This window comes from Oncorhynchus tshawytscha, unplaced genomic scaffold (genome assembly GCF_018296145.1).
Source record: "Oncorhynchus tshawytscha isolate Ot180627B unplaced genomic scaffold, Otsh_v2.0 Un_contig_8992_pilon_pilon, whole genome shotgun sequence".
Lineage (NCBI taxonomy): Eukaryota > Metazoa > Chordata > Actinopteri > Salmoniformes > Salmonidae > Oncorhynchus > Oncorhynchus tshawytscha.
The window spans coordinates 17,473-32,909 of NW_024608909.1; the positions used below are offsets into that span (position 1 = coordinate 17,473).

The window sequence follows — 15,437 nt, forward strand, 5'->3', positions numbered from 1 at the left end:
AAGCTTGTTGTACCAAATCAGGGTACCGTAAAACCGAAAACACTCTGTTCTTTTAAAGATGGCAGAGCGTGCCCTCAGAGTTGGCCCTCATTTCCCCAGAAAACCATCCTCCTTCCATACATTTATTTTCTATATGGGAGACGTTTACATTCCTATGAGGGAGATTTGGATATGATTGCATGATTAAATGAAGATGAAATTAAGACACTGTACATAAAGAGTGTCTGAGAGCCCATCTCCTGCTCTCTGTAGATATCTGTCTGAATTACAGGCTGTGGGGTCATTATATATGGACCAGGCATTCATTCAAGCCTGTGTTGTGGAAGTGTTTTCAAATCAGGACTATATTAATAGAACTGAATCTCATACCTCTCTCTCTCGCTCTCTCTCAAACACACACAACCCATACTCTCTCTCTCTCACATTCCATTCGATCAGTCCCTCAGTATGGGAGGCACAGAGCCTGCCCAGAGTTGGACGTTCCAGTGTCCCCCCCCCCCGTTAAAGCACTCTAAACTCACATACAGACAGGCAGACATGAGGAACAGCACTACATACAGCCAGCCCTGAGGAGGAGGATACAACACAGATCACTCCACTGACTGACAATGTAGTCTACATCACACAACTGTGTAGTGTGGATCCCTGTCCTGGATCTGGACCAGCAACAACAACTAACAAGACAACTGGTGATAAATTGGGATGAGTTCCACACTGACACTTGACAGGACTACTCATCCATTCCTACTGATGGGAAGCGGCCATCTTTCTGGATCGACGGTCTACCTCCCAACCGTCTGATTGACGACAGGACAGGAAGACATGCTGTGAAGAGAGACAGAAGACAGACAGAAGCCATAAAAGAGGACCGTTAGCCTGTGTTTCCTGCTGCCATGCCGTGGTACTTCCTGCCCTGCCTGCCCAGCTGCCACATGATCTGGCTGGTTCTGGCTGCCCTTCTGCTGCTACTGACAGGCTATGTGTCTGTGTCTCTGGAAGAGCTGCCTAAGGGCCCAGGGGACATAGCTGGCAGCGGGTCCATGAGCGCCAGCACTAACACTAACGCTCGCCAGTACAACTCTATCCAGCACGGATCCTGCACCTATACCTTCCTGCTACCAGATAACGCTGGGGGGAACAGGCCGTGCTTGACGGAGGCGGAGGGGGTCGGCAGCTCCAGCACCAGCCAGGGACAGGGACAGGGACAGTACCAGGGGAACACTCTACAGGGAGATGCCCCCCTGAAAAAGCCCAAGCTCCCAGGACTGGCCCCGGCTCTGGGGAACCAGAGGATCCAACACCTGGAGAACGTCATGGACAACTACACACAGTGGCTTCACAATGTAAGAGCATGTTCTCCAAGCATACAGTATAGTAGTAGTTGATATAAAGATTAAAGCCTGACGTTTCAGTCTAAACAGAGCTTTATCAGATATTTATACTCTAGAAGGAAATGCATGCCATGTCCCATGGCTGTGCAGGTCAAAATGATCAGCTTTTTATCCGATTCAACTATGTGCTATTGCATTTATAACACATTAGCCATTGTTGTTATCAAAGTTATATAGAGGTGGAACATCTGGCCAAAGCTAGAAAGTATACTGCATTTCATCACTTGAAAATCTATCTGTAGTGTTTTATACTGTATTAAATATCTAACCTTTTGAGCGACCCGAACAAATTCACATAGAAATGTAAGTTATAGATATGTCATTGTCGTTGAAAGCAAGTCTAAGAAGTGGTAGATTGGCAAACAATTAGAATTTTAGCAACCAGGAAATGGGTGAACGATTTCTGCACAGTGCATCTTTAAGTGCACATTATCAGCATTGAGTGTGTTTCAACCCCATGAACTATTTGGGCCGAGCCAAATGTGTCCTGCCATAATGAATATTATTATTATAGGACAACATTTGGCTCAGTCCCACCTGGATCCATCTCTTTCGTCTGTCTCTGTTTACTCAAGAGCAATAAGATATAAGATACCCCAGTACAATTCATCATTGCTTTACAGCCTATCTACATTTTACTCCCCATAGTACAGTATACAATAGATACTGTATATTTGGGGAGATCTGTTGTTTGGATTACTCCATTACACCGAACAACTCTAAATGACATGAGCACCAACCCAACAGAAACAGAAACCTTAAGGATACTAAAAAATCTCTCTCTTACCCCATAAGTGAGGAATGCACCATATCCCGCATTATTAATTAAAAACACTGTCATTTCAAAAGGACTGTTGTTCAAGTGTGTGTGGACCCAGGGACTATGTTGCAGCCCCAGGGATGAGAGATTGATGACAGGGACTTGTTTGACTGTGACAGACAGGCTGTGGCTCTTGGTCGCTGGGTTGTGATGTTCTGAGTGTGTCCGGCTGGCCTGGCTGTCCTTAAGAAAACACTGTGTTGTCTGTCTGAACCCTCTCACACTATGTCACATTGGCCCAATCCAGGGCTGGGGAGTCAATTTCAAGGAATGGGCTCAGCGTTAGGCAGTGCTCTGTCTGTCTGTCTGTCTGTCTGTCTGTCTGTCTGTCTGTCTGTCTGTCTGTCTGTCTGTCTGTCTGTCTGTCTGTCTGTCTGTCTGTCTGTCTGTCTGTCTGTCTGTCTGTCTGTCTGTGGTCTGTCTGTCTGTCTGTGTCTGTCTGTCTGTCTGTCTGTCTGTCTGTCTGTCTGTCTGTCTGTCTGTCTGTCTGTCTGTCTGTCTGTCTCTATCTGTCTATCTGTCTGTGTTTGTTTATGTCTGTCTGTCTGTCTGTCTGTCTGTCTGTCTGTCTGTCTGTCTGTCTGTCTGTCTGTCTGTCTGTCTGTCTGTCTGTCTGTCTCTGTCTCTATCTGTCTATCTGTCTGTGTTTGTTTATGTCTGTCTGTCTGTCTGTCTGTCTGTCTGTCTGTCTGTCTGTCTGTCTGTCTGTCTGTCTGTCTGTCTGTCTGTCTGTCTGTCTGTTGTATCTGTCTATCTGTCTGTGTTTGTTTCTGTCTGTCTGTCTGTCTGTCTGTCTGTCTGTCTGTCTGTCTGTCTGTCTGTCTGTCTGTCTGTCTGTCTGTCTGTCTGTCTGTCTGTCTGTCTGTCTGTCTGTCTGTCTGTCTGTCTGTCTGTCTGTCTGTCTGTCTGTTTATGTCTGTCTGTCTGTCTCTGTCTGTCTATGTGTTCCCTGACCCACCGGGACCTAGGCCAGCAGCATTCACATTCCAAGGAATACCAGAGATGATTCTGTCAGGGAGAACAAGGCCACTTCAGTAGTAACAGACTACCACTTCAGTATTACCAGTGTTGAGTTTGGTAATTGCATTTGGTATAATGTAATACAGGCTATGCTTAAGGGTGAGCACTTGGAACCCTGCATACATGCAGTGAATATAAAATGACAAACTATTCTTCATCTCACTGCACCATCAAATGTTTTTGATGTGTGCATCTGAAAACGACCAGGAGAACAGTCGACAGTTAAGAAAGCAACAATAATATAGTTTTTATGTGGGGCCATGTTTTTCAGAGAACTTCAACTTCAGTGTATTTGTGGGATATCAGTTTCACTGTCTTCATAGTTTCAGGAGTTCCTCTCCATGGCCATTCTTTGATTAAATGAACGCTATAGTGTGGTACTGAGGTCATGTGTTTTCCCTTTGATTAAATGAATGCTATAGTGTGGTACTGAGGTAATGTGTTTTTCCCTTTGATTAAATGAACGCTATAGTGTGGTACTGAGGTAATGTGTTTTTCCCTTTGATTAAATGAACGCTATAGTGTGGTACTGAGGTAATGTGTTTTTCCCTTTGATTAAATGAACGCTATAGTGTGGTACTGAGGTAATGTGTTTTCCCTTTGATTAAATGAACGCTATAGTGTGGTACTGAGGTCATGTGTTTTCCCTTTGATTAAATGAACGCTATAGTGTGGTACTGAGGTCATGTGTTTTCCCTTTGATTAAATGAACGCTATAGTGTGGTACTGAGGTAATGTGTTTTCCCTTTGATTAAATGAACGCTATAGTGTGGTACTGAGGTAATGTGTTTTCCCTTTGATTAAATGAATGCTATAGTGTGGTACTGAGGTAATGTGTTTTTCCCTTTGATTAAATGAACGCTATAGTGTGGTACTGAGGTCATGTGTTTTTCCCTTTGATTAAATGAACGCTATAGTGTGGTACTGAGGTCATGTGTTTTTCCCTTTGATTAAATGAACGCTATAGTGTGGTACTGAGGTAATGTGTTTTTCCCTTTGATTAAATGAACGCTATAGTGTGGTACTGAGGTAATGTGTTTTTCCCTTTGATTAAATGAACGCTATAGTGTGGTACTGAGGTAATGTGTTTTTCCCTTTGATTAAATGAACGCTATAGTGTGGTACTGAGGTCATGTGTTTTTCCCTTTGATTAAATGAACGCTATAGTGTGGTACTGAGGTCATGTGTTTTCCCTTTGATTAAATGAACGCTATAGTGTGGTACTGAGGTCATGTGTTTTCCCTTTGATTAAATGAACGCTATAGTGTGGTACTGAGGTCATGTGTTTTCCTCTTTGATTAAATGAACGCTATAGTGTGGTACTGAGGTAATGTGTTTTCCTCTTTGATTAAATGAATGCTATAGTGTGGTACTGAGGAAAAGCAGCCAACAAGAGCTCAGCATATGTGGGAACTCCTTCAAGACTGTTGGAAAAGCATTCCTCATGAAGCTGGTTGAGAGAATGCCAAGAGTGTGCAAAGCTGTAATCAAGGTAAAGGGTGGTTACTTTGAAGAATCTTAAATATAAAATATATTTAATTTGTTTAACACGTTTTTGTTTACTGCAAGATTCCATTTGTGTTATTTCATAGTTTTGATGTAGAAAATAGTAAAAACAAAGAAAAACCCTTGAATGAGTAGGTGTGTCCCAACTTTTGACTGTTACTGTATATTTGGTAGGTGCCCCGGGACCCCTAATGTGGTAATCCGGCCATGCAACTATTCCTCTGGGTTTCTTATGTCTAATGTAGTGTGTGATTATTTGAGGACTCTGGACATTGTAATAAGGAGACTGCCACTTGACACGTTTTATCCTGCTCAACATGTGTACACATGTGTACACTGCACTAGACCTTCTCTTCCTTTCCTCTGCATTAACATTGACATCTTAATGCACTCTGATCTTACAGATGAATTCATTCCTGAATGATTCCATTAGCTGACTATGCAATTGTCTTCGTGGGAAGCTGCTCAGACCACATAGCAGCAGAGATAAAGTCTGACACTGCACTTTCAGTAAGTGTCATAGAGACCAGGCCTTTTTCTGTCTGTGCAGAGGGAATCTTTCAGTAAGTATCATAGAGACCAGGCCTTTCCTCTGTCTGTGCAGAGGGAATCTTTCAGTAAGTGTCATAGAGACCAGGCCTTTCCTCTGTCTGTGCAGAGGGAATCTTTCAGTAAGTATCATAGAGACCAGGCCTTTTCTGTCTGTGCAGAGGGAATCTTTCAGTAAGTGTCATAGAGACCAGGCCTTTTTCTGTCTGTGCAGAGGGAATCTTTCAGTAAGTGTCATAGAGACCAGGCCTTTTCTGTCTGTGCAGAGGAATCTTTCAGTAAGTGTCATAGAGACCAGGCCTTTCCTCTGTCTGTGCAGAGGGAATCTTTCAGTAAGTGTCATAGAGACCAGGCCTTTTCTGTCTGTGCAGAGGGAATCTTTCAGTAAGTGTCATAGAGACCAGGCCTTTTTCTGTCTGTGCAGAGGGAATCTTTCAGTAAGTATCATAGAGACCAGGCCTTTCCTCTGTCTGTGCAGAGGGAATCTTTCAGTAAGTGTCATAGAGACCAGGCCTTTCCTCTGTCTGTGCAGAGGGAATCTTTCAGTAAGTATCATAGAGACCAGGCCTTTCCTCTGTCTGTGCAGAGGGAATCTTTCAGTAAGTGTCATAGAGACCAGGCCTTTCCTCTGTCTGTGCAGAGGGAATCTTTCAGTAAGTGTCATAGAGACCAGGCCTTTCCTCTGTCTGTGCAGAAGGAATCTTTCAGTAAGTGTGATAGAGACCAGGCCTTTCCTCTGTCTGTGCAGAGGGAATCTTTCAGTAAGTGTCATAGAGACCAGGCCTTTCCTCTGTCTGTGCAGAAGGAATCTTTCAGTAAGTGTCATAGAGACCAGGCCTTTCCTCTGTCTGTGCAGAAGGAATCTTTCAGTAAGTGTGATAGAGACCAGGCCTTTTCTGTCTGTGCAGAGGGAATCTTTCAGTAAGTGTCATAGAGACCAGGCCTTTCCTCTGTCTGTGCAGAAGGAATCTTTCAGTAAGTGTGATAGAGACCAGGCCTTTTTCTGTCTGTGCAGAGGGAATCTTTCAGTAAGTGTGATAGAGACCAGGCCTTTTTCTGTCTGTGCAGAGGGAATCTTTCAGTAAGTGTCATAGAGACCAGGCCTTTCCTCTGTCTGTGCAGAGGGAATCTTTCAGTAAGTGTCATAGAGACCAGGCCTTTTTCTGTCTGTGCAGAGGGAATCTTTCAGTAAGTGTCATAGAGACCAGGCCTTTTTCTGTCTGTGCAGAGGGAATCTTTCAGTAAGTGTCATAGAGACCAGGCCTTTTTCTGTCTATGCAGAGGGAATCTTTCAGTAAGTGTCATAGAGACCAGGCCTTTTTCTGTCTGTGCAGAAGGAATCTTTCAGTAAGTGTGATAGAGACCAGGCCTTTTTCTGTCTGTGCAGAGGGAATCTTTCAGTAAGTGTCATAGAGACCAGGCCTTTTTCTGTCTGTGCAGAGGGAATCTTTCAGTAAGTGTGATAGAGACCAGGCCTTTTTCTGTCTGTGCAGAGGGAATCTTTCAGTAAGTTCATAGAGACCAGGCCTTTCCTCTGTCTGTGCAGAGGGGATCTTTCAGTAAGTGTGATAGAGACCAGGCCTTTTTCTGTCTGTGCAGAGGGAATCTTTCAGTAAGTGTGATAGAGACCAGGCCTTTTTCTGTCTGTGCAGAGGGAATCTTTCAGTAAGTGTCATAGAGACCAGGCCTTTCCTCTGTCTGTGCAGAGGGAATCTTTCAGTAAGTGTCATAGAGACCAGGCCTTTTTCTGTCTGTGCAGAGGGAATCTTTCAGTAAGTGTCATAGAGACCCAGGCTTTTTCTGTCTGTGCAGAGGGAATCTTTCAGTAAGTGTCATAGAGACCAGGCCTTTTTCTGTCTGTGCAGAGGGAATCTTTCAGTAAGTGTCATAGAGACCAGGCCTTTTTCTGTCTGTGCAGAGGGAATCTTTCAGTAAGTGTCATAGAGACCAGGCCTTTTTCTGTCTATGCAGAGGGAATCTTTCAGTAAGTGTCATAGAGACCAGGCCTTTTTCTGTCTGTGCAGAAGGAATCTTTCAGTAAGTGTCATAGAGACCAGGCCTTTCCTCTGTCTGTGCAGAGGGAATCTAGCCACAAAGTAGACATTCTTAAGTTGAAAATCATACTTAGGGTGATCTGTTACGTTAAATCAGGGATAAAGTGAGACATGAAATTCTAACTTTGCAATGTAAATATTTCATATACCATTATTGTGACTACTTAACTGTAATTTCCAAACTGTACATTTTTGAAAATACATAGTTTAAAAAGCTGTCCAAGGCTAAACTGATTCACATGAACTGAAAAGGCCATGGCTTGAAAGCCGGGGTAACAGGAAAACTCTAAACTTCAATGAATCACTGAATGACCCTGAGCTATCACAAAAAAAAACCGATACATTTTTAAAGCACATTGCTGGGAAAGACCTCTCCTCATTGTAATCATCATCAGGACAGTGAACTTCAGATGGATAATGTCATTGGCAGCTGAGCCCTGTCCACATGATGCATCTGTGGCAGAAAACATACAGATGCAGTCCCATGACTGATCTCTCCTGGTTGACTAGAAGGAAATGACTGAACTCAACAACCCTGAAAGATCCCTCCCTAAGTAGCTGACCAGGGGCCAAGGAAATCCTTAGACAGGACCATATCGATGCAGTAAATCCTTCAATCCACAATTGCTGAAGGGAATGAATACATATCCAATCTTTTTTCTTCCCTGGATATAATTAGGTTATTTATGGATGGTTCCTTGGAAGTTGTGTTTCAGTAAGACTTTTAATAACACTACTAGCTTATTTGGGGTTTACTTTTTGAACTGCAAGCACAGATAGACCAGTTGGTTGTCTAGCAACAAAACCAATGTGTGCACAAATATGGGGTAAAACAGACAGGGTTGGCTTAGATTGTTGACAACATGTAAACTATAATGTGTCTTCAAATGTTTATTGAAAACATAAATACATTTTCACAACGAGCACAAATACATCGTTACAGTTGTTGGTTAGCTAACTATCGAATTTTAGCCATATAAGCATTGACATGAAATCAGTCAAAACACGACATGGTTTCAAGAACAAGATAAATCTACGATTGCCCGCATGGCAGATTCTTTGTCATTGTTGCTTGCTATCTGATGTTTCAGAATCATAACAAAGCACATTTTCATGACGTTGTCAGACAACTGATCTATCGGACATTAACCCTATAAATGTGTTTGCATTAATCATCCAAACACATTTCTTCATTATTGTGACATGGCATCATCTTCTGTCGTCTATCCAAGGAATTAGTCCACTGCGCCACCAGTATGGAGCTAGCGTGGACTAATAACAACGCATTCACAGTTGTTCTTTTTGTCTATTCAAACAGACCCCATTTTAAAAGGAAACAAACACTCATTAAGATCAAACACTTAACAAGACAGAGGATAGAGTTTTGTTGATGCTGAGAATGGAACGCTTTCTTAATGTTCTGAGAACGGGACGTATGTTTTTAAATAAAACATTTAGAACATTCTCTGAACATTACAAAAGTTTTCTTGTGTTTTTTATGGAAAGTTTTCTTAAAGTTCTTGGAACAATTTGAGAACATGACTTTAAATAGAACCAAGAGGAAACCCGTATGAAACGTTATGCTGAAGTACTGAAATTCCCACAGAAGGAAGTTGTTTCTTAACGTTCTCTGAACTATGTGAGAACATGTTCAATGTTAAGCCAGTTGGAGAACGTTCCTAGGACATTAATTGTGAGTGTCCAGAACACCTGGAGTCTGGCGAGAGAGGTAAAGCCCTAAACATCCCTTCATACCTCCTCTGTGTTTGTGTGTCAGATTGAGAGATATGTGAAGGACAGTCTGAATGTGGAGATGGCTCAGCTGCAGCAGAGTGCTGTCCACAATCACACAGTTGCCATCTTGAATCTAGGCACCAACTTCCTGACCCAGACTGCCCAGCACACACGGAAACTGACAGACGTAGAGATCCAGGTGCAGTATGAATCATATACAAATATCCCTCTCCAAAGAACATTCAAGTGCATGTTATGATATCAGTAACACTTACTATTAATCATGTAGCCTACTCAGCAATTATCTTCATTAGATTGGATGAATAGGCCTATGACATTAAAATACATGGTGCCACTTTTAGCCTATATAGATACACTCTATACACTTGACTGGGTGAATATGAATGATAGTAACAGCTTCCTGATGGACAGGTGTTGAATCAGACCTCCAGGCTGGAGATTCAGCTCCTGGAGAACTCTCTGTCCACCAACAAACTGGAGACCCAGCTCCTCCACCAATCTACAGAGATCAGCAAGCTGCACGACAAGAACAGGTCAAATCAACATGAATGATTTTCTTCCCATGAAAAGTTCTGTATTGATTTATTGGCTGACTGACTGATCGACTGATCAACTGATTTTCAAATCACTTGTATTGATCAGGCTCTTAGAGCAGAAGATGCAGGAGCTGGAGTCTGGGCACCATGAGGAGCTGGTCACCTTCCAGGAGGAGAGGTCCAGCCTGCAGCAGCTGGTAGCCAGACAGAGCAGTGTGATCACAGAGCTGCAGACCCATCTGGACCAGGCCACTGGCAACAACAGTATCCTGCTTAGCCAACAACAGCAGCTCACTGAGACCGTCAACAGTCTGCTGAAACTCTGCTCTAAGGACAGAGGGTCTGGAGGTACTGGATGGATACTGGGGCCAATGTTTCCTGTTACAGAAAGTATAAATTAAATACTCTGGGGTATGAATATCATAGCATAGATAGTATTTCTTTGCAGGAAGAAGGAGTTGGCTTTAAAAACTCTAGGTAGGGTAAAATACAACAGAGGTACTGGAGGATATATTGTGTCAAATGTTCACAGGTCCAGACAAGATATTCTCTGGGCACAGATAAAGCATATAACTGGACTAAGAAGGCTGGACTAACCCAGTGAGCACCGGCTGACGTCCATGGATGTTGAAAATAGGTTGAAACGTGGAACGGACCGGCCTTAATTTCAATGTCCACATGTTCTAAGATCATAAGAAGATGCATTCCAGAACATAAGAACCTGTTCTAATAGGAAATGACCCAGTCTGGGCTGTTGATTACGTAATAACCTGTTCTAATAGGAACTGACCCAGTCTGGGCTGTTGATTACATAAGAACCTGTTCTAATAGGAACTGACCCAGTCTGGGCTGTTGATGACATAATAACCTGATCTAATAGGACCTGACCCAGTCTGGGCTGTTGATTACATAATAACCTGTTCTAATAGGACCTGAGCCAGTCTGGGCTGTTGATTACACAATAACCTGATCTAATAGGACCTGACCCAGTCTGGGCTGTTGATTACATAAGAACCTGTTCTAATAGGAACTGACCCAGTCTGGGCTGTTGATTACATAATAACCTGTTCTAATAGGACCTGACCCAGTCTGGGCTGTTGATTACATAATAACCTGATCTAATAGGACCTGACCCAGTCTGGGCTGTTGATTACATAATAACCTGTTCTAATAGGACCTGACCCAGTCTGGGCTGTTGATTACATAATAACCTGATCTAATAGGACCTGACCCAGTCTGGGCTGTTGATTACATAATAACCTGATCTAATAGGACCTGACCCAGTCTGGGCTGTTGATTACATAATAACCTGTTCTAATAGGACCTGACCCAGTCTGGGCTGTTGATTACATAATAACCTGTTCTAATAGGACCTGACCCAGTCTGGGCTGTTGATTACATAATAACCTGATCTAATAGGACCTGACCCAGTCTGGGCTGTTGATTACATAATAACCTGTTCTAATAGGACCTGACCCAGTCTGGGCTGTTGATTACATAATAACCTGATCTAATAGGACCTGACCCAGTCTGGGCTGTTGATTACATAATAACCTGTTCTAATAGGACCTGACCCAGTCTGGGCTGTTGATTACATAATAACCTGTTCTAATAGGACCTGACCCAGTCTGGGCTGTTGATTACATAATAACCTGATCTAATAGGACCTGACCCAGTCTGGGCTGTTGATTACATAATAACCTGATCTAATAGGACCTGACCCAGTCTGGGCTGTTGATTACATAATAACCTGATCTAATAGGACCTGACCCAGTCTGGGCTGTTGATTACATAATAACCTGTTCTAATAGGACCTGACCCAGTCTAGGCTGTTGATTACAAAGGATTTTGGATGCATTCAAATTGGAGCCTAGCTGATAATGTGTTTGCTCTTGTTTCATGATGTATTTAAACAGTGGTGGCAAACAGCAACCTTGCCTTTAAGCAGAGAGATTCATCTCATGAGGAGAGAAAGTATCAGGACTGCTCTGAAGTCTTTCAAGCTGGCTTCAACAACAGTGGATTATATACTATTCACATCAACACCCAGGAGACCAAAAAGGTACGGAAAACTTGATATATTATCTTCAATAAATATTAGAGGGGGAAAAGAGATGTAAATTCTATTAGCAGAATGTGTAATATAGAGGCATATATTAGATGATATATGCAGGCCTGGCTTTACCTCTGCATGGAAACAGCAAAAACAGACATGAACAATTAAATAGCTGCACTTTTTGACTGTAACCTACTTTAGTTTACGTGCAAGTGGCAGCAATTATTATACGGTACTCTAAAGCCACTTGCCAAAACATTCAACAGCAATATCCCAGGAATATGTCAGGTATTGGCTGACTGGCTGGCTGATATGCTGGAGCTGGAAATACTCTTGGCTGGCCTCTTCAGCACAGCTACACAGCAGATGTCCTCCTCCTCAGTAGTGTCCTGCCAAGCCGCAGATGGCTGACTGGCAACAGTGTGTTCCTGTCCATTATCAGCTGTGCTGCTGTCAGTGTCCATGGTTATACTAAGCTACATCCCTGGGCTTAGGACACATTCTGTCATTGTGGCCTCTGACCATGGTACACAAAACTAAGGACCAGGGAGCCTCATCTACAGGAGTCACTAGTTTTACTTTATTGTCATGATATGCACTGCATGTGTGAGAGTAGTGTGTAAGCTACTCATGTCACGGTCTTTCTGTCTCTCTCTCTGTAGGTTTACTGTAACATGGAGGCAGCAGGGGGAGGATGGTCCGTCATTCAGAGGAGAAAAGATGGAACCATGGACTTCCAGAGGACGTGGAAGGAGTACAAGATGGTGAGGAGGACAGGGTGGGATATCCTCACAGCATTCTTCTGATGTTGGTGAATACATACAGTGAGGGAAAAAAGTATTTGATCCCCTGCTGATTTTGTACGTTTGCCTACTGACAAAGAAATGATCAGTCTATAATTTTAATGGTAGGTTTATTTGAACAGTGAGAGACAGTTATAAATTATAAACAGTTATAAATTGATTTGCATTTTAATGAGGGAAATAGGTATTTGACCCCTCTGCAAAACATGACTTAGTACTTGGTGGCAAAACCCTTGTTGGCAATCAGAGGTCAGATGTTTCTTGTAGTTGGCCACCAGGTTTGCACAAATCTCAGGAGGGATTTTGTCCCACTCCTCTTTGCAGATCTTCTCGAAGTCATTAAGGTTTCGAGGCTGACGTTTGGCAACTCGAACCTTCACAGATTTTCCCTCCACAGATTTTCTATGGGATTAAGGTCTGTAGATTGGCTAGGCCACTCCAGGACCTTAATGTGCTTCTTCTTGAGCCACTCCTTTGTTGCCTTGGCTGTGTGTTTTGGGTCATTGTCATGCTGGAATACCCATCCACTACCCATTTTCAATGCCCTGGCTGAGGGATGGAGGTTCTCACCCAAGATTTGACGGTACATGGCCCCGTCCATCGTCCCTTTGATGCGGTGAAGTTGTCCTATCCCCTTAGCAGAAAAACACCCCCAAAGCATAATGTTTCCACCTCCATGTTTGACGGTGGGGATGGTGTTTTTGGGGTCATAGGCAGCATTCCTCCTCCTCCAAACTCGGTGAGTTGAGTTGATGCAAAGAGCTCCATTTTGGTCTCATCTGACCACAACACTTTCACCCAGTTGTCCTCTGAATCATTCAGATGTTCATTGGCAAACTTCAGACAGGCATGTATATGTGCTTTCTTGAGGAGGGGGATCTTGCGGGCGCTGCAGGATTTCAGTCCTTCACGGCGTAGTGTGTTATCAATTGTTTTCTTGGTGACTATGGTCCCAGCTGCCTTGAGATCATTGACAAGATCCTCCCGTGTAGTTCTGGGCTGATTCCTCACCGTTCTCATGATCATTCCAACTCCACGAGGTGAGATCTTGCATGGAGCCCCAGGCCGAGGGAGATTGACATTTCTTTTGTGTTTCTTCCATTTGCGAATAATCACACCAACTGTTGTCACCTTCTCACCAAGCTGCTTGGCGACGGTCTTGTAGCCCATTCCAGCCTTGTAGGTCTACAATCTTGTCCCTGACATCCTTGGAGAGCTCTTTGGTCTTTGCCATGGTGGAGAGTTTGGAATCTGATTGATTGATTGCTTCTGTGGACAGATGTCTTTTATACAGGTAACAACCTGAGATTAGGAGCACTCACTTTAAGACTGTGCTCCTAATCTCAGCTCGTTAGCTGTATAAAAGACACCTGGGAGCCATAAATCTTTCTGATTGAGAGGGGGTCAAATACTTATTTCCCTCATTAAAATGCAAATAAATGTATAACATTTTTGACATGCGTTTTTCTGGATTATTTTGTTGTTATTCTGTCTCTCACTGTTCAAATAAACCTACCATTAAAATTATAGACTGATCATTTCTTTGTCAGTGGGCAAATCAGCAGGGGATCAAATACTTTTCCCCCTCACTGTAGCACCAGGGATTAACATAGGTAATCGGGATCCCGGGACATTACCGGGAACACTCTTCACGTTTACCCCCCAAAATACATGACAAGACCCGGGAAATTACAATAAAATTCCCCAATGTCTGCACTAATGAAATCCCTCAGAAAAAGATTAACAAAAACATTTATTGGACATTATCCAAACAAGTTGTCACATTGAAGCCTTTAGTCTAGCATATTTGACACAAAGTCGCTATAAATTCCGAAGCGCACGCATAATTGACACTGCCGGTTGCTCTGGACTGCACACATGACCCGAATACAGTTAATAAACCCCACAGGAAACCTGACAGTGTAGCCTTTTAAAGAGCATGAGCCTCTTTAAGCTGTCACGGACTACAGGAAGAAACCCAGCCCAGTCACGGACCAGGATGTCTTGCTCCCAGGCAGACTAAATAATGATTTTTGCCCGCTTTGAGGACAATACAGTGCCACTGACACGGCCTGCAACGGAATCATGCGGTCTCTCCTTCACTGCAGCCGAAGTGAGTAAGACATTTAAACGTGTTAACCCTCGCAAGGCTGCAGGCCCAGACGGCATCCCCAGCCGCGCCCTCAGAGCATGCGCAGACCAGCTGGCCGGTGTGTTTACGGACATATTCAACCAATCCCTATACCAGTCTGCTGTTCCCACATGCTTCAAGAGGGCCACCATTGTTCCTGTTCCCAAGAAAGCTAAGGTAACTGAGCTAAACGACTACCGCCCCGTAGCACTCACATCCGTCATCATGAAGTGCTTTGAGAGACATTTATTTGTCAAACCATATCACCTCCACCCTACCTGACACCCTTGACCCACTCCATTTGCTTAAAACCGCCCAAATAGGTCCACAGACGATGCAATCTCAACCACACTGACACTGCCCTAACCCATCTGGACAAGAGGAATACCTATGTGAGAATGCTGTTCATCGACTACAACAGCTCGGCATTCAACACCATAGTACCCTCCAAGCTCGTCATCTTTTGACTCGAGACCCTGGGTCTCGACCCCGCCCTGTGCAACTGGGTACTGGACTTCCTGACGGGCCGCCAGCCCCAGGTGGTGAGGGTAGGCAACAACATCTCCTCCCCGCTGATCCTCAACACTGGGGCCCCACAAGGGTGCGTTCTGCAAAGCCCCCTCCTGTACTCCCTGTTCACCCACGACTGCGTGGCCATGCATGCTTAGATGACCATCTTGATATATTATCAATAAAATGTAAAGCCCCTCAACTCAATCATCAAGTTTGCGGACGACACAACAGTGGTAGGCTTGATTACCAACAAATGTTGATATAGACGGCCTACAGGGAGGAGGTGATTCCTCGGAGTGTGGT

General features: G+C 43.7%; 1 protein-coding gene across 1 annotated transcript in view; it reads left to right on the forward strand.

Moving 5' to 3' along the window:
- Positions 1–519: 519 nt before the first annotated feature.
- Positions 520–15,437, forward strand: part of LOC112240943 (angiopoietin-1) — a 28,432-nt gene continuing 13,514 nt past the window's right edge. Inside the window, exons 1-6 of the mRNA XM_042313843.1 lie at positions 520–1,343; positions 9,118–9,273; positions 9,507–9,628; positions 9,738–9,979; positions 11,548–11,693; positions 12,350–12,451. Of these exons, the coding sequence (XP_042169777.1) occupies positions 894–1,343; positions 9,118–9,273; positions 9,507–9,628; positions 9,738–9,979; positions 11,548–11,693; positions 12,350–12,451 (1,218 nt within the window). The 5' untranslated portion in view covers positions 520–893. The remainder of the gene's footprint in view (positions 1,344–9,117; positions 9,274–9,506; positions 9,629–9,737; positions 9,980–11,547; positions 11,694–12,349; positions 12,452–15,437) is intronic.